General features: G+C 46.5%; 1 protein-coding gene across 12 annotated transcripts in view; it reads right to left on the bottom strand.

Moving 5' to 3' along the window:
* LOC120982266 (NACHT, LRR and PYD domains-containing protein 12-like) overlaps positions 1–15,867 on the bottom strand; it is a 116,618-nt gene that overhangs the window by 14,383 nt on the left and 86,368 nt on the right. For 11 of the 12 annotated variants that reach the window (XM_040412289.1, XM_040412288.1, XM_040412294.1 and 8 more), the window contains 2 exons: positions 13,427–13,597; positions 3,940–4,110 (listed from right to left, as the gene is read on the bottom strand). In XM_040412289.1, the coding sequence (XP_040268223.1) occupies positions 3,940–4,110; positions 13,427–13,597 (342 nt within the window). The remainder of the gene's footprint in view (positions 1–3,939; positions 4,111–13,426; positions 13,598–15,867) is intronic. The other variant, XM_040412292.1, reaches the window with a different exon arrangement.

Genomic DNA, 15,867 nt, shown 5'->3' with positions numbered 1-15,867 from the left:
ACAACCTTGAGGCGGATGGGTTACAACAGCAGAAGACCCCACCGGGTACCACTCATCTCCACTACAAATAGGAAAAAGAGGCTACAATTTGCACGAGCTCACCAAAATTGGACTGTGGAAGACTGGAAAAATGTTGCCTGGTCTGATGAGTCTCGATTTCTGTTGAGACATTCAAATGGTAGTGTCCGAATTTGGCGTAAACAGAATGAGAACATGTATCCATCCTCTGATGGCTACTTCCAGCAGGATAATGCACCATGTCACAAAGCTCGAATCATTTCAAATTGGTTTCTTGAACATGACAATGAGTTCACTGTACTAAAATGGCCCCACAGTCACCAGATCTCAACCCAATAGAGCATCTTTGGGATGTGGTGGAACGGGAGCTTCGTGCCCTGGATGTGCATCCCTCAAATCTCCATCAACTGCAAGATGCTATCCTATCAATATGGGCCAACATTTCTAAAGAATGCTATCAGCACCTTGTTGAATCAATGCCACAGGGTTAAGGTGTGTCTGCTAGGTGTGGTAGGCGTGACCTCAGGCCTCCTTATAAGTTGGTGTGGTGGAGCAGGAGGTCAGTTTGATTTTGTTGTCAGTCTGTGTAGGAGCTCTGCTCCCTGGCTGAATGTCTTGGTCTGTGTGAGACAACCTTATATATTATATTGTTTACTTTGTCCTGGCTGTGTGTCCGCTCCGGTGTGTCTGTTATTCCTCCCCCACCTGGAGTATGTTGTTTTGGTGTGGTCTGTGTTTGGAGGTTTATGTGTTGTGCTGTGCCTGCTCCGACAGAGGCTTGCTTTCCCGGAGGGGTTTAAGCAAAAGCAAGACTGTGGGCTTCCCAGCCTGGAGCCGGCCTTCCATCTCGACTGCGGCAGGTAAGTGTGGATAGCATTTGTTATGTTGCTGTGTTACTTACCTGCCGTACTGTTTTACCCATAGGGTGCAAGACTATCAGCTACTGGGCCTCTGGAGACGCCTGTTATTCGTGTCGTGGATGTACAGGTATTCTCTGCCCTGTCACCATCTGTAGGGCAATGCAGGGATTCCTAGACCTCTAGGCACGTGGGTATGAGCCCTCTTACCTTGGAAGGGGGCTCATACAGCTAGGAGACTAGGGCCTGTTGAGGGAAGCTTTCGGAGGTGACCAGCTCCCTTTTCCCTGCATTGTGGCCCGTTAGCTTAGGGCATTGCGCGATGGGGGGGTTCCCCCACTCCCCGTCATGACATTATAACAAATAAAGGCTTCGTAGTCGCGGGCCTTTGAAAGAGGGTGCAGCATGTATTGCCTGCCGTTTTCAGCATACATGCGCGTTCTCCGGATGGAGAGCGTCATGGGGTGACAAGTACAGTGTACAGTGGATGGGTTTGGTATAACAGAGCAGTACAGTGTATAGTGGATGTGTTTGGTATTACAGTGCAATATAGTGGATGTGTTTGGTATTACAGTACAGTTTAGTGTATAGAGGATGTGTTTGGTATTACAGAGCAGTACAGTGTATAGTGGATGTGTTTGGTATTACAGAGCAGGACAGTGTACAGTGGATGTGTATGGTATTGCAGAGCAGTACAGTGTATAGTGGATGTGTTTGGTATTACAGAGCAGTACAGTGTATAGTGGATGTGTTTGGTATTGCAGAGCACTACATAATATAAAGGATGTGTTTGGTATTACAGAGAAGCACAGTGTATGACTTAGGCTACTTTCACACCTGCGTTCTGGTGTCCGCTCGTGAGCTCCGTTTGAAGGGGCTCACAAGCGGCCCCGAACGCATCCATCCAGCCCTAATGCATTCTGAGTGGAAGCGGATCCGTTCAGAATGCATCAGTCTGGCGGCGTTCAGCCTCCGCTCCGCTCAGCAAGCGGACACCTGCTTGCAGCGTTCGGGTGTCCGCCTGGCCGTGTGGAGGCAAGCGGATCCGTCCAGACTTACAATGGAAGTCAATGGGGATGGATCCGCTTGAAGATGACACCATACGGCTCAATCTTCAGGCTACTTTCACACTTAGAAATGTTTTTAAACTATAATGCAGACAGATCCGTTCTGAACGGATCCAAACGTCTGCATTATAGGAGCGGATCCGTCTGAGCAGACATCAGACGGACCCGCTCTGAACGCTAGTGTGAAAGTAGCCTTATGTGTATGGTATTACAGTAGGTGGGGAAAGGGATGGGCCGGCAGTGCCGTCCCATTTACCATTTTCTATGCCTGTTTCAGCGGCTCAGAAGCTGTCTTACATTTAGAACTGGCGCTGGATGCGCCAAAGTTATGGAGAGGCCTGCGCTTATTCATAACTTCAATGGATTTACCGCCAGTTTAGGACTTTATTAATGCTAACAATAAAACCAAGGATTAGGGATTATTCTGGATTACAGTGGTACTATACCTACTATACATGAAAAATGGAAGTTCTTTGCGCACATATTTGATCATACGTGTGTCGGGCTCATCTACTGGCATCAAGGTGGCATCCACAGAGAGGTACCTAACACTAACAGAACTGCCTCTCCTGGGCCTAACCTAAGCCTGTTAGGGTGAGCTCCCTGCATGCTAGCTTTATGGATGTGCACCTGTGACTTTGGATGTGCTAGTCTAAATTTTATTGTAGGGCTTTATTAAGAAAGGCGTCTAAAACGCCAGTCTTAATAAATATGCGCCCAAGTGCTCACCTAACGCTGTTGCCTCTTCAAACACCTGATGGGCAGGGTGTCGGGGGTGCCCCCACAGTTGTTCCTGAGGACAAGTCATCAATATCAAAGTCCCAGAGAATACATTTACAATGTAGATACTTTTCAGCATTTCTCTCCTATGACCAGGACAACATCACTGAAAATCAGACTAAGGCTACATGCACACGATAATATGTGTTTTGCGGTCCGCAAATTGCGGTTCCACAAAAAAACACGGATGACATCTGCATGCCATCCGTTTTTTTTTGCGGATCTATTGTAACAATGCCTAAAACGGACAAGAATAGGACATGTTCTATTTTTTTTGCAGGGTTACGGAACGGACATACTGATGCGGACAGTACACGGTGTGCTGTCCGCATTTTTTGCGGACCCATTGAAATGAAAAACGGAACGGACACGAAAACAAACAACATTCGTGTGCATGTAGCCTTATCGTGTTCTTCAATTTATTAGTTAGAAGAAATCTAAATCTAAATCTAAATATAAAGCGGTCATGGGGTCAGGATATGGCCATGAAGAAAATTTTAAGTTTTCAAAGGTTTTTATTACTTCAAAACCATATAAATGGGGTATTGCTGTAATTGTACCGATCCTCAGGATAAGGTCGTCATGTCAGTTTTGGCACACTTTTTTTCCGGTGTTTTCAATACAAGTTATGGTAAATTAAATGGAGCCATTAAAAATAGATTTTACGCCTCATGCACGTGACCGTAGTCTCAGTCTGCATCCGATCTGCGGATCTGATGTAGATCCTTTAATCTCAACGGGGCCACAAAACATGCGGACACACACCCTGAAGTCTGTCCTGTGGTCTCAAAAAACATCCTATTCTTCTCCAGGAATAGAACTGTTCTCTAGACGGACCGCAAAATACAGCAGCGTGCATGAAGCCCTTAGACGGCTATGTGAACGGAAAAGTAAAAATGTTATGGTTCTTAGAAGTCGGGGAAAAAAGCAAAAGGGAAAATATTTATCAGTAATGTGGAGAGAAGATGTTAAAGCTGCTGCAGATGACACTTATATACAGACTGCGCCAAAATCAGGGGCGCAGGTAAGGGGGGTGGTGGACGCTGACACAACTAGTTCTGGTGCATTAGTCAGACATTAGTAGAGACGTCACATATCAAGGAGCAGTCAGCAGTTTATCTCATAGACATAACGATGGTGCAGAGCATAACAGAGTTAAATCCATGTATAACTTTTGCCCAACATGTCTCAGTCCTGTAGACATCTCTTATACTTACTATAACTTCTCTATACTGCAGGCCGGACTGGACAGAGCTTCCATCAAGTCACTGAAGTGAGGACCAGACAGACGGTTATTAGACAGGACAAGCATCTTCAGGGACTCGTTATTCTTTATTGCAGATGCCAACTGGATGCAGGAAGTGTCTGCTAGATCATTATTACCCAAACTGTAAGAAAAAGAAGATGAGATGTGGGTGAGGCGTCCACAGAGCGTTAGTATAAAATCTGTACATTGTGACTGTGGAGAGAAAATGTCCCCGGCTGTTAGTAAAATCTATAAATGTCATCACTAGAAGCCGCCTCTTGTGTGTGGTGGATGTCAGGAATGGCGGCAGCTATATGATATGTCCATGTTCTAGAAATCCAGAACCCATGAGGAATGTCCTCACTTTATGGCATGTCATAAATCAGTGATAATTGCAGCACATTAATGTACAATAGTCATAAAGCTGGAAAAACTTGTGTCAGAGTCATCAGCTGTGGAGAGCTCTTCTTCCTCAACCATCGATTGTGGCCCTCAGTCTGTGGCCCTTATGGCCTCCATTCTCCTTCCTCCACCATCTATTGTGTTCCTCTGGCCTCCACTCTCCATCCTCCACCATCTATTGTGGTCCCAGTGGCCTCCATTCTCCTTTCTCCACCATCTATTGTGGTCCCTGTGGCCTCCATTCTCCTTCCTCCACCATCTATTGTGGCCCCTATGGCCTCCATTTTCCTTCCTACACCATCTACTGTGGCCCCCCTGGCCTCCATTCTCATTCCTCCACCATCTATTGTGGTCCCCGTGGCCTCCATTCTCCTTCTTTCACATCTATTGTGGTCCCTGTGGCCTCCATTCTCCTTTCTCCACCATCTATTGTGGTCCCTGTGGCCTCCATTCTCCTTCTTACACCATCTATTGTGGCTCCTATGGCCTCCATTCTCATTCCTCCACCATCTATTGTGGTCCCTGTGGCCTCCATTCTTCTTTCTCCACCATCTATTGTCGCCTTTAGTCTGTGGCCCTTGTGGCCCCATTCTCCATCTATTGTGGCCCTCTGTCTGTGGCCTCCATTCTCCTTCCTCCACCATCTATTGTGCCCCTGAGTCTGTAGCCCCTGTGTCCTCCATTCTCCTTCCTACACCATCTATTGTGGCCCCTGTGCCCCCCATTCTTCTCCTCACATTACTACAGGACACATGTGGCTCTGCCCTCGCTCAGTCAGTTATTTGGGGGATGGATTATTAGTAGACATTACACTATTCTGCTGGTATTGATTAATACTTATTGATAACAAGCAGTAATCATCTCCATTCTGAGTAAATTACAGCTGGGGTCGAAAAATATAGGGGTGAACAGCACCGCTTGATATATTAATGGTTATATGGTGGGGCTGGCATTTTGTTTTAAATTGAAACGGATGTCCGATTTCACTAAGTCGTTTCTGGTTTTGCAGGCATTGAAGGGTTGGCGTAGGTTGCGGACAGGGGAGGATACCAGAAGGCCGGTTTCGTTCGCTTTACTGTTGGAGTTGGGTGGCCAGCTGAAGTGGGTGTGTACTTCGGAGTGGGAGGTCCGATTATTTTGTTTGGCTTTTTCTCTGGCGTTTTTTGGAGCGCTTTGTGTGGGTGAGCTGGTGTGTCCGTCGGTGCGCAGATTAGGCGGGCTTTTGAGAGATGATGTGGACTTGTTTCCCAACAGGGTGGAGTTTGTGATACGACGTTCAAAGACTGATGTGGAGGGTAGGGGATGTGGAGTTGTTTTTTTCCAGATTGCGGAGTGTTATGTGTCCGGTCCACTGTCTTCGGGGATATGGGGCGAGGGTTGTGGTGGGGCTGTCTCCACTGTTAATGCATGCGGATGGATCCTTCTTGTCCCGTTTCCAGTTTTTGGCGGTGTTTTGCAAATGTTTAAAGCGGTTGGGGTTGGATCGAGAGGGGTATTCCAGCCATTCGTTTAGGATTGGGGCAGCAACTGAAGCGGTAAGGTTGGGTTTGGGGGAGGAGGTCATAAAGCGGATTGGGCGTTGGGAATGCATTTTAAGTCTTATGTGCGGCTGAATTCATAGTAGGCGGTTTTGTTTGAATGCGGGAGTTTGTGGGGATATTTTGCTTGTTTATGGCAGTGTTGTTCTTGCATTATTTTCTCGTTACAGGAGCAGTATCCGCCCTGGTGTGGATATTGGGGCATTCATATGTCTTTTGGGGGGCTCCCGGGCAGCAGTTCGGCTGGATGGAGTTGGGGTTTGACCGGGAGTCGGTAGTGGTAAGATGGATAGGGCGTAGGGGCATGGTCTGGAGAGGGGTGCTGCCAGAGGTACATTGCTTTGTGCGGATGGATAGAGCGCCAGATGTGCTTATGGTCCATGTGGGTGGTAATGATTTGGCGGCAAGGCCTATCAGGGAGTTGGTGAGGGATATCAAGTGGGATATGCTACGGTTGCGGTTGTTGTTCCCGGGTTTGGTGACTGTGAGGCACGTTCAGTGACTGTGAGGCACGGTCGGTAGAGGCGGTGAACAAGGCCCGGGTGAAAGTTAATCTGGCAGTGGGGCGCTTTATGGCTAGGAATGGGGCGGTGGTGGTCAGACATAGGGAGTTGGAAAATTGAGTTGGTGCCTTTTGGAGGTCAGATGGGGTGCATCTGAATGCAGTGGGGCTGGACATGTGGTGCTTGGCTCTGCAGGAGGGAATTGAGGTGGCTCTGAGGATGTGGAGGAACGCGCAGAATTGAGGGGTCAAATCCGAACGTCGTTGGCGGTAGGGGGTCCTTGGAGTTGGTTACGGTGGAACTTGAGGACATTGGGAGGGCCCCACGGTTGGGGCTGGACTTCCATGGTAGGCGAGCTGTTGTGGTGGATGGAGGGGCGGGGCCATTCTGTGGTGCTTCCGAGCTGGGTGTTTCGGCTGGAGGCAAAATGGCTCACTTCGGTGTGACAGCTAGGCGTTTTGGGGGCTTCAAGGACCTCCCCCGTTAGAGTTAATATTGTTATTATGGTTACTTATGCATTTATATTTAATGAAACGGCTGCTGTGGCCAATACATTCCAATCAGTTGTCTGAGTTTTATTTTGGGTGGTTTGGTGTATTGGTGTTGGTGAGGGGGTAATGCAGGGAAGGAGTAGGTAAGGGTGGAAGGGGCGAGCAGTATATAACCAATACCCTAGTCAGGCAATGGCTGGACTGGGGCGGAGCCCATAAGGGGAGGCCAATATGACGGGCGTTTTGGTTTAGGGAGCCACGGGGGGTCTTAGATTGGTGAGCTGGAAGAGGGGTTGGTTAAAGGAAAAGGAGGGGAATGCAGGAGGATCCAGATTGGTTCAGTTGCGAGAGGGGGGAGGAGCGTCAGGGAGGTGAAAGACGGTAGCCATTTTGGTTACTGAAGAGAAGCTCCAACCCACCCACCCTAGTTTTGGTCAGGCTGGCAGGTGAATGGTGGGTGTGTATGGAGGTGAGGTCGGTTTTGTCACGGCGGCTGTGGCGGTTCCTTGGAGTTGGTTACGGTGGAACTTGATGACATTGGGAGGGCCCCATGGTTGGGGCTGGACTTCCATGGTGGGTGAGCTGTTGTGGTGGATGGAGTGGCGGGGCCATTTTGTGGTGCTTCCGAGCTGGGTGTTAAGGCTGGAGGAAAAATGTCTCACCCCGATGCGACAGCTAGGGGTTTTTTGGGGCTTCAAGGACCTCCCCCCGTTAGAGTTAATATTGTTATTATGGTTACTTATGTATTTATATTTAATTAAAACTGCTGTGGCCAATACATTCCAATCAGTTTTCTGAGTTTTATTTTGGGTGGTTGGGTGTATTGGTGTTGGTAAGGGGGTAATGTAGGGAAGGAGTAGGTAAGGGTGGAAGGGGCAAGCGGTATATAACCAATACCCCCGTCGTGTCTCTCAGGACATATGACACCTCCTCCATATGGAAGCACAATGCAGGTTCTGATGAGGTCAGTCCTCCAGGGAGGGGGTCACTGCTCCTATTATGTGTTATACAGCGGGGGGGCAGGTATTAATGACAGTGATGCTCTTCTCAGACATAAAAGACATTACCGATTGTGTTTTCATCCAACTGATGTGTTAAAGGATTATCAGAATCTTTATGTTATCATATAGGGGTCTGCTAAAGAATTTAAAGGGGTTATCCAGGAACTGGATATCGATGTTCTATCCCCAGGACACATCATTAATATGAGATCTGTGGGGGTCCGACTCCTGGCACCTCCCAGCTGTACTCACCTGAGCTCAGGAGATCACTGCCACCTCCTCACAGCTCACCAAGTACAGAGCAGTACAGTGTATAGCGGATGTGTTTGTCAAAACAGTAGAAAACATCCAGCAGCAGACTCAGGATAAAATCAAATTTGGGTTGAGCGAACCCGAACTGTAAAGTTTGGGTTCGTACTGAACATTACGATTTTTTGACCTCAGACCCGAACCCGAACATTTCAGTAAAAGTTTGGGTTCGAATTCGGTGTTCGGCGATCTAATGGCGCTTTTTGGAAGGCTGCAGGGCAGCCAATCAACAAGCGTTTAACTTGTGTGCCCTTAGAAGCCATCACAGCCATGCCTACTAAGGGCATGGCTGTGATTGGCCAGTGCAGCATGTGACCCAGCCTCTATATAAGCTGGAGTCATGTAGCGCTGTACGTCACTCTGCTCTTAATAGTGTAGGGATAGGATGCTGCTGCTGTGAGGGAGAGAATAGGAAAGAATCTGATATCAGAACTTGTTGTTAACTCTGTGATCTACAGCGATTTTTATTTTTTCTGTGGGTGTAATGCAACATTTTTGTACCCTGCCCTGAGCCTAGTGACACAGAAAAAAAAAGGTTTTAGAAGTCTGTTAGTTAGGTGGGAGTCGACAGCCATGTTGTGCAATTTCAGTGCCAGGGACAATAATTGAACCCTGTTCTTTTAGTTCAGTGGGCAACATATACCCATTTTTTAAGTGCACTTGCCTGCACTGCGTATGTCCCAGAAGAAGGGAAAATAATATAGGTAATCCGTCTGCGAGTTCAGGGACCCAGGGGGTGACATATTCTCATTTTTTTCTGTAAAGTACCTCTGTGCTGCATATGTGAGTGTAATCAATTCAGTAAATCCATCTGTTAGATTCTGGGGGGACAAAGTGCGGGCCGTCTGTGCACGCTTTCAGCGTTCTCACCCTGCTGCTCGCCTGTCAGCGCTGCAGCGTAACTTCGGCCTTCCCGTAAACCGCCTCATATGCAACGTGCCCACAAGGTGGAAATCCAACTTGCACATGCTTGCCAGACTGTGCAAGCAGCAGCAGGCGATAGTGGAGTTTCAGCTGCAGCACGCACGGGTGAGTCGCTCTGCGGAACAGCACCACTTCACCACCAATGACTGGGCCTCCATGCGAGACCTGTGTTCCTTGTTGCGCTGTTTCGAGTACTCCACCAACATGGCCAGTGCCAATAACGCCGTTCTCAGCGTTACTATCCCACTTTTATGCCTCCTTGAAAAAATGCTCCTGGCGATGATGGAAGAGGATGTGGCACAGGAGGAGGAGGAAGAGGGATCATTTCATAGGGTTTCCGGCCAGTCATTCACAAGTGGCTCCAAGGGTGGGTTCCTGCATCCACAAATGCCAGGTACACAATTGTCCATCCAGGGCACAGTTCTGGAGAATAACGAGGTGGAGGATGAGGAGGAGGAGGAGGAGGAATTGTGTTCACAGCAGGGTGGCATCCAAACCAGCTCATGGCCATCACTGGTGCGTGGCTGGGGGGATACAGAGGACACAGACGATACACCTCCCACAGAAGACAGCTTTTCGTTGCCTCTGGGCAGCCTGCACACATGAGCGATTACATGCTGCAGTGTCTCTGCAACGACCGCCGAGTTGCCCACATTCTAACTTGTGCTGATTACTGGGTGACCACGCTGCTGGATTCCCGTTACAAGGACAACGTACTGTCCTTAATTCCGTCACTGGAGCGTGATCGTAAGATGCGCAAGTACAAGCGCACGCGGGTAGACGTGCTGCTGGTGGCATTCCCACCTGACAGCGGGGGCACAGTGGAAGCACAAGGCGAAGGCAGAGGAGGAGGAAGAGGTCGCCAACGCAGCTGGGGCACTACCAGCACCTCAGAAGGCAGGGTTAGCATGGCCGAAATGTGGAAAAGCTTTGTCAGCACGCCACAACTAGCACCACCAGCTGATATGGAACGTCTTAGCAGAAGGCAGCATTTCACCAATATGGTGGAGCAGTATGTGTGCACACGCCTACACGTACTGAATGACGGGTCTGCCCCCTTCAACTTCTGGGTCTCCAAATTGGGCACATGGCCTGAGCTTGCCCTTTACGCCTTGGAGGTGCTGGCCTGCCCTGTAGCCAGTGTATTGTCTAAACGTGTGTTTAGCACGGCAGGGGGCGTCATCACAGACAATCGCAGCCGGATGTCCACAGCCAATGTGCACAAGCTCACGTTCATTAAAATGAACCAGGCATGGATCCCTCAGGACTTGTCCGTACCTTGTTCAGAATAGACATGTATACCGGCCTTAACCAGCCATTGTTCTACTACAGCGCAATTTCTCATTGTTGTATTTTGGATATTTCACACTCTTTTGGAGTGTACCCTAATAAAAAATAAAAAAAATAATTAAAACCAAAAAACAGTGTTAGCTACCTCGTCCTCCTCTACCGCCACTTCCACCTACACCGCTATGTCCACCGCCTCCTCAAACTCCTACTTCATATGGACCTCCACCTCATGAATCAAGTTTATTTTTTTTTATTTGTACGTATTTTATTTTATGTCATTTCACTAAATTGTCTGTTACATTTTCGGGTGAAATTCACCAATTTTTGGGTGTGATATACCCCTGCTCGACCTAGTAGACAGGTAACATTTTACTAATTTGTCTGTTACATATTCGGGTGAAATTCACCAATTTTTGGGTGTGATATACCCCAGCTCTACCTAGTAGACAGGGGTATAAATTTCACAAATTTTTCTGTTACATTCTTGGGTGACATTTTACCATTTTTGCCGAGAATAAACCCCTGCTCTGCATAGGTGACAGGGAATTAAATTTGTAAAATTCATCTTTAATTGGCCCTTTCATTCGATCCTTCTGCTTTAATAACTTGTCCCACATTTCAGCTCTATCACATTGCAGCCATTGACCTCCCTTGGATGTGGTCTCTCTTTCTCACGCTCCCTCTCCAGCGTGGAACCCTGATTCGACGATAACCGTGATCAACATGGTAGGCTCAGAAAAGAACATTGAAAGTTGATAGAGAAGATATCCAAATGGATCATGGACGTCACGGTGACGTGCTATCAGGCAGAAGTTATCTAGAGTCAACAAAGCGGCAGCAGGGCCTCTCCTGGCTAACCTTTCCAAATCCAAAATACCCCAGTGATATTCCCTATAATTTTTTATTAATCATTCCAATAACAGGGCATCCTAAGAGTCCTGTATTGTTATTTATCGTCACTACCTCCCCGAGTCGGGAGTGGGTAATTGCTGTGCCCCCTCCTTTCCTTCAATTCTTCTGCTTTAATAATTTGTCCAACATTTCCACTCGATCACAATAAAATTTCATCCATTGATCTCCCTTGGATATGGTCTCTCTTTCTCACGCTCCCTCTCCGGCCTGGAACCCTGATTCCCCGCCACCCGTGATCACCTATGGTAGGCGCAGAAACGAACATCGAAAGTTGATAGAGCAGATATCCAATTGGATCGTGAACATCACGGCGACATGCGACATGGTGGGGCAGTATGTTTGCATACGCCTACACTAACTGACTGATGGGTCTGCCCCCTGCAACTTCTGGGTCTTCAAATTGGGCACATCGCCTGAGCTTGCCCTTTACGCCTTGGAGGTACTGCGCTTCCCTGCAGCCAGTGTATTGTCTGAACGTGTGTTTAGCATGACTGGAGGGGGTTATCACAGGTTATATTTCCCAATGTTTTGGGGTGTACCCTAATTTAAAAAAAAATTAAAATAAATTTAAAACAAAAAAGCAGTGTAGGCTACCTCCTCCTCCTCCACCGCCGCTTCCACCTACACTGCCACATTCACCGCCTCCTCAACCTCCTACTCCATATGGAGCTACTCCTCCTAGATCAAGTTTATTATTTTTTATTTTTACGTATTTTATGTTATTTAAAGTCATTTACCTATCCACATTTGTTTGCAGAGCACTTGCCATGCTCTTAACCACATTTTGATGCCCTCTAGCCATTTCAATTACTTTTTTAGAGGCATTTTAGTACTCCAAAGTTCGGGTCCCCATTGACTTCAATGGGGTTCGGGTCCCGAACTCAAACTTTTTTGTGAAGTTCAGCCGAACCCGAACATCCAGGTGTCCGCTCAACTCTACCACCTTTTTATTTGTGGGCGTTTCATTGCATAGTGGTGAGATTACAGAGTAAAGACACCCCTGCACTTTCTTTGGTATTGGTGGACAATAATTAAATAGTTAGGCAGGAATGAGTGCTTTGTGCACACTATTTTGGCTCTCTGGTTATACCTAAGAGGGAAACTGTTATCGGACCCCCTACTCATATGGGCAGAGACCCTGTGATAGCCATTGCTATGTTAGTAACATTATGTTTATGCAGCACTTTGTCTATTTTTGGTACCCTTAGAGCATATATGTACTTCTACCTCTACCCGGAGCACAAGTTGAGGGCAACTTGCCTTTAAGTAAGGGGTAATGTAATGTCCCGGAGTGCCATTTCCACTCCTTGACACCTCGCTACCACTTCCTATAGGCTAATTCATGTAATCTGATGTAATTTATATCATCTCTTAATAATGTGCATAATTATTCATGTAAAACTGTTATGTTCATGTGATGTGCCTGGTCCGCCAGCAGGTGGAAGCAAACACTCCGCGTTGTGCTCAGGAGTAATAATCAGGCACATGCTAACGGACTAGTCATGGGAGAGGGAATAATATAGAGTATGGTAAGATTGGGAACTGTTGTGTTGTACTGCAGGCCAGTCCATACTAAGCACCCAACCAATTGTTCGTGTTTGTTTCAGGGTAATAATGGGTACGGCGATGCAGTTTTAGTTGTGCCCGCCAGTAGGTAAATTACCGCAAAATTTCTGCTGGCATCCATCAGGGGGCGCCGTTCTGTGCAACATAGAGGTCTGATCAGCATTTGTGGTTGTGGTTATTATCATGTGTTAGTAAAATTCAGTTTTTGCAAAAGCTGGTGTCAGAGTTGCTTTCCTTGTTCGTGACTTCACTGTATCCTGGGGAGCCCACCCAGGTACACGGCTTACAACTGCATGCAGCTTTTTTGGTGTTTTATATTTTTTTGCATGTTATCAAATGGTATAGAGTATCGCAATACTTTTTTAATGGTATCGAAATCAAATCAAAATGTTGGTATCGTGACAACCCTAGTCAGCAGTTTATCTCATATAAATGACAATGGTGGGAGCATAAAATAGAATAAAATCCATGTACAACTTGTGCCCCACATGTCTCAGTCCTGTACACATCTCTTATACTCACTCTAATTCTTCTATCCTGCAGGCCGGACTGGACAGAGCTTCCATCAAGTCACTGAAGTGAGGACCAGACAGACGGTTACTATACAGGTCAAGTTTCTTCAGGGACGGGTTATTCCTTATTACAGAAGCCAACTGGATGCAGGAAGTGTCTGGTAGACCATTACCACCCAAACTGTAAGAATAAGAAGATGAGATGTGGGTGAGTGTTAGTATAAAATCTGTAGATTGTGACTGTGGAGAGAAAATGTCCCCGGCTGTTAGTAAGATCCATAAATGTCATGACTAGAAGCCGTCTCTTGTGTGTGGTGGATGTCAGGAATGGCGGCAGCTATATGATATGTCCATGTCCTAGAAATCTGGAATCCCTGAGGAATGTTTTCACTTTATGGCATGTCATAAATCACTGATGATTGCAGCACATGAATCTACAATAGTCATAAAGCTGGAAGAGCTTGTGTCAGCGTCATCAGCTGCGGAGAACTCTTCTTCCTCAACCATCTATTGTGGCCCTCAGTCTGCGGCCCCTGTGGCCTCCATTCTCTTTCCTCCACTATCTATTGTGGTCCCTGTGGCCTCCATTCTCCTTCCTCCACCATCTATTGTGGTCCCTGTGGCCTCCATTCTCCTTCCTCCACCATCTATTGGAATCCTTGTGGCCCCCATTCTCCTTCCTTCGCCATCTGTTGTGGCCCCTGTGGCCCCATTCTCCTCCTCACATTACTACAGGACACATGTGGCTCTGCCCTCGCTCATTCAGTTATTTGGGGGATGGATTATTAGTAGACATTACACAACATTCAGGTTTTCTCTGGATTCTGCTGGTATTGATTATTACTTATTAATAACTAGTGATGAGCGGCAGGGGTCATATTTGAATTTGCGATATTTCGCGAATATTTTGTAGAATATTCGTCAAATTCGAAAATTCACGATTTTTTTTTCTTGAAAAATCGGAAAGGTAATGATTGTGTAATATGCAAATTTTCGGAATTCGAATTCAAATTTTTTATTGAGAATTTTTCAACTTACAACTATTAGACAAAGAAGATTATAGCACTATATTAGCTAAATTGCTCTATATTCGATTTTTTCGAATATTCGCTATATTGCTATAACTTAGTTTTTCGAATATTCGTAATATTCTAAAACAAGAATATATAGCGAAAATTCAAAAAAAACGAATATTGCCTATTGCAGTATATTGCAGCCTTCTTATTGGCCCACAAGCTATAAACAGTGAGGGATCATGTGTACTGATAAAAAATAAATAAATAAATAGGAAAATAAATTCGAATATTCGAAATTACGAATATATATAACTATATTCAAAATATTTGCGAATTTTCGAAGTGCCTATATTCGCGAAATTCGAATATTCGTGATCAACACTATTAATAACGAGCAGTAATCGTCTCCATTCTGAGTAAATTACAGGTGGGGTCATCAGTAATAATACTTCCATATAGCTGTAATGTAGTCCAGGCAAAAATGAGCGCTCTATGGCGGTAAGGGCTCATGTACATATTACAGCTCTGTATAACCTAGGAGTTGCTCAGATCCATAATCCGCCCCATAGAAGCAGATGTGTCCTTCCTGTCCCTCCAGATGTCTCAGACTTTCAGGACATATTACACCTCCTCCATGTGGAGGCACAATGCAGGTTCTGATGAGGTCAGTCCTAGAACACTTACCTGCCTGTTATCGGGGGATGGGGAGGGGGTCACTGCTCCCATTATGTGTTTTACAGCGGGGGGCAGGTATTAGTGACAGTGCTGCTCTTCTCAGACATAAAGGACATTACTGATTGTGTTTTCATCCAACTGAGGTGTTAAAGAGACCATCAGAATCTTTGTTATCATATAGGGGTCTGCTGAAGAATTTAAAGGGGTTATCCAGGAACTGGATATTGATGTCCTATCCCCAGGACACATCATTAAAACGATGAAAACTACAGCTTAAGGACCTTTGATGTCATCAATAGGAGGAGCCAGAGCAGGAAGACTGTACAGCCGACACTGGTGTAGGGAGATATGAGTTTTTACTAAAGATGCTAAGTGTGTATAGCAAAGCTGTATGTGTGTAGCAGAGCTGTATGTGTGTAATAGAGCTGTCTGTAACACAACTGTATGTGTGTAGCAGAGATGTATGGGTATAGCAGAACAGTATGTATGTAGTAGAGCTGTATGTATGTAACAGACCTACTGTATATGAGTATGGCACTGCTATGTGTGTATAGCAGATCTGTATGCGAGTATGGCAGTCCTCCTCTTCATTGGTGGCAGTGGCAGTTCCGATCGGAGCCCCAGCAGTGTAATCGCAGGGCTACGATCAGTTACCATGGCAGCCAGGACGCCTAGAAGCCCTCCATGGAAAGCTTCCTGCTGCCGTGTGCACAAAGCCCAGGGCAGCAGGGACAGTGTAAGATCCTATTCACTCTAATAG

The sequence above is a fragment of the Bufo bufo genome, chromosome 11 (genome assembly GCF_905171765.1).
Source record: "Bufo bufo chromosome 11, aBufBuf1.1, whole genome shotgun sequence".
Classification (NCBI taxonomy): domain Eukaryota; kingdom Metazoa; phylum Chordata; class Amphibia; order Anura; family Bufonidae; genus Bufo; species Bufo bufo.
This window is presented reverse-complemented; position numbering and strand designations above follow the sequence as displayed.